At 36.2% G+C, this 16,117-nt stretch overlaps 2 protein-coding genes and 1 non-coding gene across 3 annotated transcripts; 1 reads left to right on the top strand and 2 right to left on the bottom strand.

Moving 5' to 3' along the window:
* Nucleotides 1–8,329: 8,329 nt before the first annotated feature.
* On the top strand, nucleotides 8,330–9,886 carry LOC139861173 (aldehyde oxidase GLOX-like). The gene has a single exon (XM_071849469.1). It carries the CDS (start codon nucleotides 8,369–8,371, stop codon nucleotides 9,884–9,886), a length of 1,518 nt encoding a protein of 505 aa, XP_071705570.1. The 5' UTR covers nucleotides 8,330–8,368.
* Nucleotides 9,887–10,926: 1,040 nt separating this feature from the next.
* Nucleotides 10,927–10,999, bottom strand: TRNAA-AGC (transfer RNA alanine (anticodon AGC)). Its single transcript has one exon. It is a non-coding gene; the product is annotated as a tRNA-Ala (tRNA).
* Nucleotides 11,000–11,203: 204 nt separating this feature from the next.
* Nucleotides 11,204–14,497, bottom strand: LOC139862703 (protein NRT1/ PTR FAMILY 4.5-like). The gene is made up of 4 exons (XM_071851326.1): nucleotides 14,389–14,497; nucleotides 13,855–14,072; nucleotides 12,780–13,217; nucleotides 11,204–12,181 (listed from the first exon to the last, which is right to left on the bottom strand). Exons 1-4 carry the CDS (start codon nucleotides 14,411–14,413, stop codon nucleotides 11,204–11,206), a joined length of 1,659 nt encoding a protein of 552 aa, XP_071707427.1. The 5' UTR covers nucleotides 14,414–14,497.
* Between the last annotated feature and the right edge of the window lie 1,620 nt (nucleotides 14,498–16,117).

Raw genomic sequence — 16,117 nt, 5'->3', positions numbered from 1 at the left:
TGGTGATGATGACTTTACGTGTGGGTTTACGAAGGATTGCAGGTGGTTATCGATTGTGAGAAATCGAATATTAATAGGTTTGTTTGCAGTTGGGTTTGAAGATGAGAGAGAGAGTACGAAGGTAGAGAAAAATATAGTGGTTGCATCTGCAGCAAACGGCAGTGGTGGTGAGTTTGATGGTGAGGATGATGACCGGTAGGAGGTGGTGTATTACAATGGTGGGTGGTGATTTGTCATGTAGATGAAGAGATAGGGGATAATGGATAACGGTTTCAACAAAAGAGAGAACGATAGAGATGAAGGGTGAAGATTTCTTTAATGATAGAAGATGGCCGATGGGTGGTTATGTTGCTCATGGTGGTAACCGATGGTGATCAAGGGTGGTGAAAGTGGTGGCTCGATGGAGTGGAGGATGGGTGACGGTTTGAAGGGATGATTGGTGATCAAACGAAAATTAAGTGATGGTCTTGGGTGTTTTGAACCGAACCTAAAAGCAATTGTAGCAGCTTTGTCGTAGCAGTGGTTTAACGAGGGCGATATATGGTGGTGAAACCATAGTGGTTATGATGGCTCGTTGGTGGTTTACACAGTTGAGGTGGTGATTTCAATGGTTGTTATGGGTTCATGGTGGTAGTGGGTTTCAAGGGTGGTGGAGGTGGTTGTAGTTGTTTCAAATGGTAGTAACTATGGTGGTGATGGTTCAAGGAACGGCGAAATCGTGGTGAGAAGGGTGGCGGTTTTAAAGGTGGCTGAAGTGGGTTTCATGAAGGAGGAGAAAATATGAAATGGGTGTTTTGGTTTCAGTTCCTTTCTATATGTAAATGTGAATGTATATATATATATATATATAGAATTAGATGCGGAGATATATAATTATTATATATATAGATAATATGAGGTATGTGTAGCATTATATTTTTATTTGATGGGTTGTGAATGAAAGGATGCAAGTAGGTACTCATTTGTACGAGTCTAATGACCATGTTTCACATGGGTTTGTTGAAAAGGTTTGATGGGAAATGTTAAAGTCATGAATTGAAACAGAAAAACACCAAACAAAATATCACGGATGGAATAAAAAGAGATCCAATCTTTCAATTTAGCACAGTGTTTTTAATTATAATATAATTTAATATATAAACATGTCTTAATGTTAGCCGTCGTTTACTATTGGTTTTATATTTCATTTAATTGTTATATTCAAAACCCTTTATATATATAATCAATATACTTCATTCATATATATAGATATATTTTATATATTATTTTATTTTACGTAGTTAAATTTTAATAGTAATACATATAATATTTCAAATTATATTTTCAATTATCATTTATATATATATACACACATATCTATATACAAACAATTGTTTGTGAATCGTCGGAAATAGTCAAAGGGTAACTGATTATCTGAATATAGATTTCAAATTTTCTAGACTCAACATTACAGATTTTGCTTATCGTGTCGGAAATATATAAAGATTAAGGTTTAAATTTGGTCGGAAATTTCCGAGTCGTTACACAAAGTCAAATTCAAGAACTACTTGACCGTGGTTTTATCCAACCTATCCATTCACCATGGAGAGCTCCGATTTTATTCGTTAAGAAGAAAGATGGATCCCTACGAATGTGTATCAACTATCGTGAACTAAACAAATTGACGGTTAAGAACCGATATCCTCTTCCAGACATCGATGACCTCTTTGATCAATTACAAGGATCTCATGTATATTCGAAAATCGATCTCCGCTCGGGTTATCATCAATTAAGGGTTAAGGGGGAAGATGTCTCCAAAACCGCTTTTCGGACTCGTTATGGTAGTTATGAATTTCTTGTAATGTCATTTAGTCTCACTAACGCACCGGCGGTGTTCATGGATGTAATGAACTGCGTGTGCAAACCATACCTCGACAAATTCGTCATCGTGTTCATCGATGATATTTTGGTCTATTCTAAAAGCGAAGAAGAGCACGAACAACATCTCCGACTTGTGCTTGAACTCTTGAGACAAGAACGACTCTATGCCAAATTCTCCAAGTGTGAATTTTGGTTGAAGGAAGTTCAATTTCTTGGTCATGTTGTAAGTGATCAAGGTATTAAGGTCGATCCATCGAAAATCGAAGCCATTAGCAAATGGGAAACTCCTACTACTCCTACTCACATTCGTCAATTCTTGGGTCTCGCCGGATACTATCATAGATTCATCAAAGATTTCTCCTTGGTTGCTCGTCCTCTAACCGCGTTAACTCACAAGGGAAAGAAATTCATTTGGGCAACCGAACAAGAATCCGCATTTCAAAGCTTGAAGACAAAGCTAACCACCGCTCCTATCTTGTCTCTTCCCGAAGGCAATGATGATTTTGTTGTATATTGCGATGCCTCGAAACATGGTTTCGGGTGTGTATTGATGCAACGAAAGAAAGTCATTGCTTATGCCTCTCGACAATTGAAAATTCATGTACGGAACTACACGACACATGATCTCGAACTCGGAGTCGTTGTCTTTGCACTTAAAATGTGGAGACACTATCTTTATGGAACTAAGAGTACTATCTTCACCGATCACAAAAGCTTTCAACACATCTTCGATCAAAAGCAACTAAACATGAGACAACGACGGTGGATTGAAACTTTGAACGATTACGATTGTGAGCTTCGTTACCATCCGGGAAAGGAAAATGTAGTAGCCGATGCCTTAAGTCGAAAAAAAGGGCGGTGCCTCTTCGTGTCCGAGCTTTAAACATCACCATTCACACCAACCTCAATAGTCAAATTCGTGTAGCCCAAGATGAGGCTCTCGAGGACGAAAACATCTCTCTCGAACACTTGAACGTCCTCACCTCTCGATTCGAAGTTAAGGAGACCGGATTCCGATATTTCGCCGGAAGAATTTGGGTGCCTAGTTATGGGGACTTGCGAAGCCTTATTTTAGACGAAGCCCATAAGTCAAGATATTCGATTTACCCCGGTGCCAATAAGATGTACCACGACCTCAAGGAACAATATTGGTGGCCGAACATTAAAAGGGACGTCGCTACTTATGTTGGAAAATGCCTAACTTGCTCCAAGGTCAAAGCTGAGACCATCCGGACTACTTCAACAACTCGAAATCCCTCAATGGAAGTGGGAGAGAATAACGATGGATTTTATCACAAAACTACCCAAAACAATAGGAGCTTATGAAACCATTTGGGTTATTGTCGACCGTCTCACCAAATCCGCCCACTTCCTAGCCATGAAGGAAACCGACAACATGGAAAAACTTGCACAACTTTACATTAAAGAGATCGTAGCCCGTCACGGTGTGCCTTTATCGATTATTTCCGACCGAGATAGCCGTTTTGTTTCTAGATTTTGGCGTACCTTACAAGAAGCATTGGGGACGCGTTTAGACATGAGCACCACATATCATACACAAACCGATGGACAAAGTGAACGCACAATTCAAACCTTGGAAGACATGCTACGAGCTTGTGTTATCGATTTCGAAAAAGCTTGGGGCAAGCACTTTCCTCTCGCCTAATTCTCTTACAATAATAGTTACCACGCGAGTATCAACGCCGCACCTTTCGAAGCTTTGTATGGCCGAAAATGTCGTTCTCCTCTTTGTTGGGCCGAAGTAGGCGACACACAAATCACGGGACCCGAACTCATCCATGAAACAACCGAGAAGATCGTTCAAATCTGAGATAGGCTCCGGACGGCCCGTAGTCGTCAAAAGAGCTACACCGACAAAAGACGCAACGACCTCGAATTTCAAGTCGGTGACCGCGCAATGTTAAAAGTCGCGCCTTGGAAAGGTGTAATCCGTTTCGGGAAACGCGGGAAACTAAATCCGCGGTATATTGGTCCTTTCGAAATTTTGGAGCGTGTTGGAACCGTTGCTTATCGTTTAGATCTTCCGCCTCAACTGAGCTCCGTTCATCCTTCTTTCCATGTATCGAATTTGAAGAAGTGTTTTACCGAACCCGAACTCGTCATCCCTCTCGAGGAGCTTACTATTGATGACAAACTTCATTTTGTGGAGGAACCAGTTGAAATTGTGGACACCTCCGTCAAGACGCTAAAACAAAGTAGAATTCCTATCGTTAAGGTCCGTTGGAATGCCAAAAGGGGACCCGAGTTTACTTAGGAAAGGCAAGATCAAATGCAAAAGAAGTACCCTCATTTATTCGTGGACTCAGAAACACAAGATCCCGAGGAAGAAACAACGACTACTACGCCTACTTAAATTTCGGGACGAAATTTATTTTAAGGAGTAGGTAATGTAACATCCCGCATTTTTCTGTTTACTTTCCGTTTAATTATTTAAAGTCCGTTATATAATTATAACACCTTCCGTTAAAACGCGTTTTAAATTATCTCGTTTAGGTAATTCACGCACTCGCTTTGAAACTTGAGGGACTAAACTTGCCAAAGGACAAAAGGTTTGACTAGGTCAACTAGTCAAACCCTTCTCCTCCACTCATCCATTCACCTCCCTTCCTAACTTTTGATACTTCCATTTTCTCTCAACTCACTCAACAAGATTCATCATCTATTCAAGATCTAGCAAGCATCAATTCAAACACATTACATATTCGGAATCCTTGCATCTTCCTCTTCGAATCCATACCAACTTTATTGCATTTGGGTAACTTTCTAAAAACACTAAATTTTGTGTTCTTGATGATTTTAACTTGTAAAAGTATTAGTTAGTGTCTATGGCTCGAGTCTAACATGAATATGTGATTTATATGCTCGATCTTGTTATTTTGAGTAACTAGCATGAACTTGAATTTTTGGTGTGCTTGACTTGTGATTTGATTGCTTAAATGTTGTTAGATGCTAAAAGTGCATGTATTAAATGTGTTACTAACATCACTAGCTTCAATTTAATGTGTAGGTTGACTTAGGAAGACTCCATAAACTTAATTGCTAAATTTGTGATTTTGAATTAGGGTTTGATAGAAGTAAAATGGATTTTTGATACATTGAATGCTTTGCAATGTTAATTGTAAGTGTTTAGTTGTATTGTATGCGTAATTTCCTACAAAACAGCGTATTATATGTGTGCATTTGGGTTCCGAATCATTGGTTGCATTTATGAGCTTGAATATCATTAATGATGAACATTTAATGCGGTTTTGATTGTTGTAAATGCTAGAATTGGTTGATGATATGTGTTTAGTTGTATTCTTCGCTAAATTACCTTTCCAACGATGTATGGTATACGTTTTAAGTGTTTACGATTCATTTGTTATGTTAAAATGAGTTTTGGCTCGAGACTTGAACACTTGCACCAGCCCAGGTACCAGCTCACGTTGAGTGTCGCGGCGCGGCCAACCTTGGTCGCGACGCGGCATTAGGCGTGTTTGGATTCTGATCAAACTTACACTTTTACGAAAAATGTTTGCTATGCTACGCACCTCCGATTCACATGTAACTTGTTCTAACATGCTTATATATGATTAAAAACCTCAGAAAAATAGTTCGGGACCCGACCCGAACGTGTTGACTTTTTCGTTAACTTTGACCCGACCAAAGTTGACTTTTAATCAAACTTAACCAAATGTTTGTGCAATCGTTCTAACGTGCTTTTATACTTATATCTTGCATGGAACTTGACAATTTGATTCACATGCTATATAATCGAGTCGTAACGAGCCATAGGACTAATTGAATATCTTTGACCAACCGTGTTTACCGTTATTGATACAACCTATTTGTTTAGGTCAAGACTAGCATTCGTTCTTGCACACGTTACTTTGTGAAGTACCTTATTTACTCGTGCACTCAAGGTGAGATCATAGTCCCACCTTTACTCTTTTAAACTTATATTTGGGATGGGAAAACATAAACGTTTCATTTTACAAAGTGAACACAAGTACAAAAACAAACATTCTACATACGAGTTAGAACAAAAATCCTCAATTCGATTATCATTAGTTACACTTGCCGGGTGTAAGCGAGATCTTATGTTGTATGGCCATATGGGTTTGACAAACCCTCATTCGGACGGTTCGCTACCGTTTTTCGGATGAAATATATTTTCGAGAAACAGTGTATGTTCTAACACTATTGTGATGGGCTTCTATAGATGGAAAGTTAAGCCTTGATAATTGGGTGCTCGTGATAACAAATTTTAGAATGGTTTACTATTATTCAATGATACAAATCTTGTGGTTCATTTGTACTTACATACTTACTTAAACCTATGATTTCACCAACGTTTTCGTTGACAGATTTCTATGTTTTTCTCAGGTCCTTGAACGTGTTGTGATACATGCTTCCGCTCATTATTTTGATACTTGCATTGGATGTCGAGTATATATACATACATGGAGCGTCTTTTGGCTACTTTTAAATTGTGTCGCATATGTTTCAATTGTACTTTAAACTTTGTAATGTAACTAGTTGTCGAACTACTTTATAAACCTTGAAACATCCTTACTTTTGAAATGAATGCGACATACTTTTGGTCAAACGTTGTTTTAAAGACTTATGACCACGTAAAGGGACCTATGTAGACGGTGCCGTCAATAACGATTTTGTCGGGTCGCTACAGATACTTCTATAAGTTGTTATTTTAAACAAAATACTAATTGAATTAATTGAGGAATATTGAAATGGGACAGATTAAGATATTTCAAGTCAAAGTTGAGCAAAAAATGCCTTGAAAGTCAAATGGGGACTATTGAAATGAGACGATGGAGTAACTAACATTGTGCGATTTTTCAAATAGATGAAAGGCATACGTACAAAGTATATTTTAGATAAAAAATGACTAGTCAGGTCAGAATTTGATTTCTCACTGGCCTTTTTGACCAATTAGATTGCTAGAAAAATACGTGGTTTAGAAGTATTATATAATATATAATATATAATATATAATTTCCTATTTAACTTAGAATGTTGAGAAAATCATATATGGAGTACTACAAAATATTTTTGTATATTATTAAAAAATGTAAATGTGATTTATGATGTTAAATATATGTACCATAATATTCTAAAGTACAAATAAAAGTTCAATAATTTATAATAGTGTATGAATTATCACATATTTCTAAAAGCATTGACATATAGAAAATCATTAATATATTAATACTCTTAACCATGACTACATGACGTTTTTTTACACCCATTATTCTAATGTGGCAAAACTTAGTCTCCGTAACAAGTGTTACGGGGCATTAAATTTAGCAAAAGCAGGGTGTTAGTTTAATTCATAACTTTTAAAGTGGGATTTTAACACCCGCTAATAATTTAACACTTAATTTATATTTATTTATTTTATTTTATTTTTTTAAAATCTACTTAATAATATTTTTACACATCACTCAAAATTTTTTCAACTAGATTATAACATCCACCATAACATACTCTTCAAATTTAATATTATGTCACAATCAGATTCTTCACTCTCTTTCAAAAAGTGCATAATTTAACTACATGTCAAATGCTAAAAACCATCAAAGTAACTCATAATCTTATTAACTAATTTTACACTTAATTGTGAGTTACTAAAAATTTTAAATTGCGAAATTCATTCACGTAACAAGTAGCCAAATTACACAAACAACTTTAAAATCATTCCGCGTTACCACTTTTTTATTTTTCGAATGAAAAACTAAAACAATTTAAAATTAATAGCAGTTGTTTTGACATTTGTAAATGAAATAATTAGCCATTTAGTACACAAGAAACGCTATATACGGAGTAATTATATTTTTATTTATAAATTTTCATCTTATATCTTATTATTAAAAAAACACATTGGTAAATTTATATTTTTAAAGCTAATAGTTACGGAGTATATTATATCCATCCATTTTCAAATTCAAGAAAAAAAGTACGAGTAATTCTCAACTAAATCTAATCGACAGTCTAGAAATCTTATTTCAATGTGATAAAACTTTATCTACAAAATAAAGGGATTTTATATACATACATATACACAACAACAGAATAACTTAATCCCTAAACTCATTTATACACAAAAAATTATAAAGGCCTAGTTATTTCAAGAATCATGAAATTAAACTTCATGGCAACATTCTTCTTCAAGATTCAATCTTTCTTCTTCATCTTAACAATTCTTTATACACTCCCATTTTCTACCTCCGATCACCACCACAACCACCATCACCACCATCATGACCACCTTCAACCGCCACCACCTCCACCACCACCCATTCCACCATCACCACTACCCACAGTACTCCCACCACCACCACCACCACCCACAGTACCATCACCGCCACCACCCACATTACCACCACCACCACCACCACAAAGCATACAACTTCTTGAACCAAGAATACAACAAAGAAGACCATTAGGAACATGGGCTCTACTACAAAGATCCATAGGTATATCAGCCATGCACATGCAACTTCTACACAATAACAAAGTCGTTATCTTTGATCGAACTGATTTCGGGCCATCGAATTTAACTCTCCCGTTTGGTACGCCATGTCGACTTAATGATGAATTCGTCCACCCTGATTGCACGGCTCATTCGATTCTCTACGACATTCCATCGAACACCTTCCGTCCACTTTACGTACAAACCAATGTTTGGTGTTCCTCCGGTACCGTTGATGCCACCGGAACCCTAGTTCAAACCGGCGGCTACCACGCCGGCGATCACAAAATTCGTCTATTCACTCCATGCATTGATAATGATCCATCTTGTGATTGGGTTGAGTTACAAAGAAACTTGTCCGTACAACGATGGTATTCTTCCAATCACATTTTGCCAGATGGAAATATCATAATCGTTGGTGGCCGGAGAGCTTACAGTTACGAGTTTTACCCTAGAAACCCTAACGGCGTTTCACCAAATTTAAATCTTTTTAATCTCACTTTCTTAATCGAAACAACTGATTATCAAGAAGAAAATAATCTCTATCCGTTTCTACATCTTCTACCAGATGGAAATTTATTCGTTTTCGCGAATCGACGTTCGATATTACTCGATTACGTACGTGGCCGTGTAATTCGTGAGTTCCCACCGATTCCCGGAGAAAAACGGTCCTATCCGTCGACCGGTTCGTCGGTTTTATTACCAATTTCATCAGATGAAAATGTAATCGAAGTTATGGTATGCGGCGGTGCGCAGGGCGGGTCGTTTTCGATGGCGGAACGTGGCGTTTACATGGCGGCGTCCCGGACGTGTGGGCGGATGAACTTAAACGACCCGAATCCGAATTGGATCATGGAAAAAATGCCGTTAAGGCGCGTAATGCCGGATATGGTACTTTTGCCAACCGGTGACGTTTTGATCATAAACGGAGCCGGTCGAGGGACAGCCGGTTGGGAGAATGCAATTGAACCGGCTTTACATCCGGTTTTATACGAACCGAAAAAGCGATTGTTTACGGTCTTAAATCCCACTAGAAGACCCAGAATGTACCATTCAGCTGCCACGTTGCTACCAGATGGCAGGATATTAGTGGGTGGAAGTAATCCGCACGTGACATACGTTTTTACAGGAGTGAACTACACGACTGATTTAAGTTTGGAATCTTTCTCACCGCCGTACATGGACGAGCATTTAGCTTATTTTAGACCTGCAATCCTGGCCGTTGGATCTGGTGTCGATGAAGACTTAATGTACGGTCAGTATTTTAGTATTACATTGGCGATGAATTTAAGTGGTTTTGATAGAAGACTTGTGGTATCACTTGTTGCACCGTCTTTTACAACTCATTCATTTGGGATGAATCAACGAGTGTTATTTTTACGTGTTGCTGACGTGGCCAGGTTAAGTGTTTTTGGGTATAGAGTTACGGTACGTGCACCCTCATCGGCTAATGTTGCACCCCCAGGGTATTATATGTTGTTTGTGGTACATGATGGTGTGCCTAGTCATTCTGTTTGGGTAAATTTGCATTGACAAGTGAATTTTTTATATCTGTACATTTTGATTCTTTAAATTTTTTGATGAGCAGTTGATAAGAGGAATGAATACTTAGGTTTGAGATTAGACTTTTGTTAAGTGTATGAAGTTTAATGTTCTAAGATGTGAGTTTTGATTCATAAATTTTATTGGTGTGAATTATTTATATTTATTAGTTCGATTTAGAAGAAGGTTTATTTATACAAAAGTTATTGTTGAAAGTGTCTTTGTGACATAAAAGGTAGTCAATTGCATATCATAACATTTGCAAACAAAAGAGTACATATTACACCATTTTTAACAATGATGGGTTATTGAGGTATAGGGGTGGGGTTCTTTGCGAGCGTGCAAGTAAACTCACAAATAAAGAGTTGGTGTGTTGAGTTGCGTTTTAGGTGATGTGTTAAATTGAAAGTTGCTTAAAAAGTCATATAAAACTAACAAGGGATTGATGAGAAGCAACACGTCGACCAAACTGAACAACACACCTTGAATTTTCTCTGTGCAACCAACTAGCAAGCCACCACAAAAGCCTACCAGAAAGCCTTGCTAGGGGCATGCTCGAGCGTGCTGGATGAAAAAAAAAAAAAAAAAAAAAAACCTCCTAACATGCCTTGTTATTCATGGTCTTATAGTATAATTGTACTTTTTTGCTATTTAAAAACTTTGCGTGTATTCCAGTATATTAAAACATAGCTACTCATACGTTATAAATGAAAGTTCACCAGTGATGATTTCAAGTTGTCCGAGTACCCACAAAGCGAGTCTGAAATTCAGTTATAAAAAACTATGCTCAAGTACCTACAAAGCGAGTCGAATATTTAGATATAAAAAATTATCTTTTCTAGCTTAAATGACAAATAAGAGAATTTATTTTATACTAGATAATACTCTATCCGTTCAATATTTTTACATATAGAACTTATGGTATTAAACTTATGGGAATAGGTTTTTTTATAAGAAATTGTATTATACAATTGAAAAATTATGGGAATGGGTTTTTTTATTAGGAATTATAATATACAATAGAAAAAAGTTGGAGATGCGGGGTATCGATCCCCGTGCCTCTCGCATGCTAAGCGAGCGCTCTACCATCTGAGCTACATCCCCATTGTGTAACTTTTGTTTTAAATATTATAATATTACATGTAATAGGATTGTTTTCCATAGAAATTGAATACAGACATACATAACCTGTAAGGCTGTAATCTTTTAATTAAGTATATATGTGTTTATGTTACATATAATTCTCAGGAAACACACAAAACTTATTAACATTATATGCAAATCATCTACTACGACTTCATACAATCTTTATTTGTTCCCTGACATATCTTTATACTTGTAACGATTCGCCCAAAACAAATAGTTAACAAAGTTCAAAACACTCAAACCACACATTAACCAGTAAAACCTATCAAGATGATACTGATTAAAATTCTCACCCGATAACCACGGATGATGGCGCTTCCCCAACCCCGTGACACTATTTACAAGCGAAACGATCATGCTACTAACATAGTAACCGAACGCCAATGATGCCCAAGAGAACGAAGTGGCTAAAGATCTCATTTTAACTGGTGCTTCAGTAAACGAAAACTCCATTAACCCCGCCAATATAAAAAGATCAGCAGACCCCAGAAACAAATACTGGAAAGCAAGCCACAAGAATGATATTGGAAGTGGCCCGTGACCCGACCCGTTTTGTACAGAAACTTTTTTACGTCTGATTTCAACTAGAGCTGCAACTGCCATGGCTAAAATGGAGAAACATAGACCAATACCGACTCTTTTTAAATGAGAAATGCCGGTTTCAGATTTGGTCCATCTTCGTGCGAATGGGATTATGATGTGATCGTAAATTGGGGCCATGATCATCATGAAGGTGATGGGGAATATGGGTAGTGATGCAGGTGGGACGTTAAATGAACCGAGTTTTGTGTTCATTGTAGATGCTTGATGAACCGAAAAAGTTGAGAGTTGAGCTAAACAGCAGTTTAGTATAACGGTGCAGGCGAATATAGGAAGGATTTGGAGCATTATTTTAACATCTTCTACTTCTTGAACTGAGCACACGAGTGATTTGTTAGCGGTTTTGTTTACAACTGCACGATTTAGAAACGCGAGGTTGTTAGAAAGGGTTGGTGTCCGTGTTTCGGGTTCTTCCATTTTTGTACTTTGTTCTTGTATGCGCGTTGGTATAAGTGGATACGGGCTTTGGGTTGTGTTGGTCATAACATGGTTTTGTGTGGTTTCGGATGTAGAGACATTTAGAGTTGCTGCAAGTAGAACCTGTTTACAGAATTGCATGATTAGTAGATATGGAAATGTCGACCCATTTAACAAAAACGGGTCAAATCGAGTTATACTTTGAATATATCTGAAGTATAGCAATGTTTAAATAATGACAGAGACCTACAAATTTTAATTCTTAAAATAAAATATTTATTGATTTTTATAACTGTTCACACTTCAGAAAAGTGAGAGTTTTAGTAATCATATACATATTTAGAGCTGAGAATTTCGACCCGTTTACTTATAAATGGGTTGATTCAAGTTATATTTTAAAATGGGTTGAAAGTCACCCATGGCTTATCTTTCAGTGCATACAATACAACTCCTAAATCACATTTTTTAAACTCTTCGTTAATGAATGCGATAAAAAATTGCACATTTTGAACCCAGCCCACTTCGACCTATTACCCAAACCGCCCAACCTGACCATTTTTTACCTCAATATTTCGGTTTTTTATTAATATACACTCATAAATCCCAAAAGAATGGACAGAAAGTGTATGTGGGTCAACCCAACCGGTTTTATCCACATGTTTGACCCGTCCATTTTGACACTTTAAATTGAATACAACTACAAAAGCAGGGTGGTTCTTACCTTAAACATGGTTGCAAGAGGACTTCCTTTGGGTACCTTGCAACAGTATAAAAAAGAACCACCACAAAAGATTACGATAGACAAAAATATAGCAATGGCTGAGATTCCAAAACCCCATTGCCAACCAACAGTATCTTCAACCCATAAAACCAAGGTGACAGCAATTAGACCACCAAATGACAAACAAAATACAAAATAGTTGAAGAAAGTTGATCGTTGCTTCCGTCCTTTAGGGGTATTCTCGTCAAATTGTTCTGCTCCTAGTGCTGGTAACGACCCGTTTATACCTCCAACACCGAAAGCTACAAGGTAGAGACCTATGAACAACATGGCTGCTTTTCCACCATGAACCTTTTCGCAAAGAGAGCGGTTCGATTCGTGACATGGTGCCGGTTTAAGGCGAGCGGAGCATGCTTGATATGTTAGCATGATCAGACCCTGCTTACACTATAAACTCATCAAGGCTTGTAACAAACAAAATAACTTTAAGTCGTCCGATAAACAAAAAGTTGACTTTTGGGGTAAAACGAACTAGTATTTGACTTCTGAATGAGTCAATTTTTGTTTTTTAAGCCAAACAAATTCCTATGTAGCTATCAGCTACATATTTTAAAGATAGTATTCAATTCTTAACAGCCATATCCACACTAGTAGATGTGGCAAGATGGGCGGTCCGGGTCACTGGGCTGCGTAATGGGTCAAAATGGCTTATTCAAGTGTTCATTGTGACTTTAATAAAGTAGCAGGTTGTAGGCATCAGAAATAGATTTGATGACTTTCAACTAGTTTGACTGATTTGACTAATTCCTTTTAGGTATATTTTGTTCACTGACTTAATTTGAGATAAACATACAGCAATAATCAATTTTAGTATAATAGGCCAAAATTGCCTCTGCAGCCATTAGATTCAACACTTTGACTTTTACAGTCAAACTAACTAATAATCACTATCAAGGGATGCATGAGTCATGAATTTGTCTTAAATTTAACTACCCTTAAACATCATGAAAATGATTATCTGATTTTAATTTCTTCAAGTCCATACAGAGTGAGATAAGAAGAATAATTACTGTACCAAGAACTCAACGCCTGCACTCATCAAGTATATGAGGTAACTAGTAAAAAAAGCATCCGATAAGAAGCCACCAAGGAGCGCAAGAAGAAACGCAGTGCCCATAAAATTAGTCACATCAACCGATGATCTTGCAGGTGAAAGGTTCATATGATTTAACAAATATCGCACCAAATTGCTTGCATTCGCTAAAAACGCAAGATTTTGTAAAACTTCCACAGCTGTATACATAAAACTCATCAAACAAATATCAACTTTTTAAATTTAAAACTCAAAATGACCTAAAAATATTTGAATTCTAAAAGTAGTAATCTATTATGAAGATATTATTTTATCATATATCTTCAGAAAAACAAACAGTCTGCAGTAAAAACGTCTACAAGCGCGCAGACGTAAGACATAATGAGATTTTCAAACTAAAAAACAAACACTTCCTAACTGTCATTATATCATATCATATAAATATTCCTGGTAATACAAAGTAAAATAGATAGATGTTGTATTATCCACTATACAAGTTTTGAAACAATTTCATACCCAAGACAAAGACAGCGGCACGCATGCCACCATGGCGACCTCTTGATGCAGGCCTAAACCTGTAATCGACATAACCGTCCCAAATATCTAGATCATTCTCTACTTCCTGCAACAAAATTTAAGTTAAAACACACACAAACACTGTATCAAGTTTTTTACATAGAAAGACAAGAAGCTAGAAGAAGAAATTTACCATTTTTAACACTTGAACACCAAGTTTGGTGAGTCAAGAAAGAATGATTTTTTGAAGAAATCTTTTACTAACGTTGAATAACTTTATAAGTTTCAGGATGTTGTTAACCAGTATAATATTAAAACTGGAAATTTCATTTCATTTTATATATGAATTGAGTGATAAAGATAGACATAATGTGCATGAGAGTGAGCACAGCAATAGGTTGGAAGATGAACATAAATAAATGTTGTTACCACAGCAATATAAATGAATTTTCATTTACTACATTTATGTCACCTAGTACAGTTGAGGCGATATAACAACGTCAACAAATTTGATAATATACCTATTATATATATCTTCTAAATATGTCAAAACAGAACAACAAACATACCAATTTTGCCCAAGAAACTAAAAACCCACACTCCGTTTGTTGTGACCTATGAACATTATTGTAAAAAAAACTCTGATTACTCCCCGATTACTCCCTTTTAAGCGCAATTCATTTCAATTTTTCAAAATTCGTTTAATTAATCAGTTAATGTCGTTTAATGGATCAGAATCGAATTTGTTGATCAAAGTAGGTTAAAATAAAAATTGGTCAAAATTTTAACAAAAATTTTAAACTAAAATTTTAGAGTCCTTAAACAAAATGAACGATTTTAAACAATTGTGTTAAATTTGTTTTCGTGTTTATGTTTTTCTTCTATATTTACACATATAATTATAAAATTTAATATTTAAATGTATAAAAGGTACAATCCGATTAATCTCCGAATTGCCCATTACTCCTTTCAGAATTCTGACTCATTAATCCACAAATAACGAGTTTTGCAACCTTGCCTATGAGTAGTGTGATATAATATAATTAGTCGTTAAATAAAAAAGAATGAAAATATAAGAGATTTTAGAAGGGACACCTACGTTCATTTTTGTGCTTTTTGAAAAATTTCATCGCCACAACGGTGTGGTAAGCGTTATTGTTTCTCGCCACCTAGCATATTCACCGGCATCTTTTATCCCGTAATACATGGTCTTAGAAGATGAAAAAAAAAGATTTTAGAAAAGTCTAAGGGAAAGTCCCTCTATCAACAATTGGTTTTAGAAAAGAATGGACTCTTGAACTTATATTACATGACATGTTGTTTGGCTAGGCGATTCTAACATACAATCCATATATATAGGGCGAGGATCTACATATAGTTAAAGGTGGGTGGATTGAATTTTTTTTCAGATTTTTTTTTTCATGAGGTACAGATTGAGTTCAGTCTCCCCACAGATTGAATCAGAATCGATCTGTCCACATATTAAATTCAATCTGTGACAGATTGAACTCAATCTATGGGCAGATTGAACTCAATCTGCTTACCGATTGAGTTCAATCTATATCGCGATCAAGTCTATTTGCGAGTTGTAATTCCATCATCTTTGGGACAAAGCAATTATACTATATATTAAGTTAAATGTACACCAACAACAATTCAATATATACAACATGATTCAACTTTTATTAAAAGATTCCTTATTATGACAGTTCATTATACTTCTCTCAAT

Source organism: Rutidosis leptorrhynchoides, chromosome 8 (genome assembly GCF_046630445.1).
Source record: "Rutidosis leptorrhynchoides isolate AG116_Rl617_1_P2 chromosome 8, CSIRO_AGI_Rlap_v1, whole genome shotgun sequence".
Classification (NCBI taxonomy): domain Eukaryota; kingdom Viridiplantae; phylum Streptophyta; class Magnoliopsida; order Asterales; family Asteraceae; genus Rutidosis; species Rutidosis leptorrhynchoides.
This window is presented reverse-complemented; position numbering and strand designations above follow the sequence as displayed.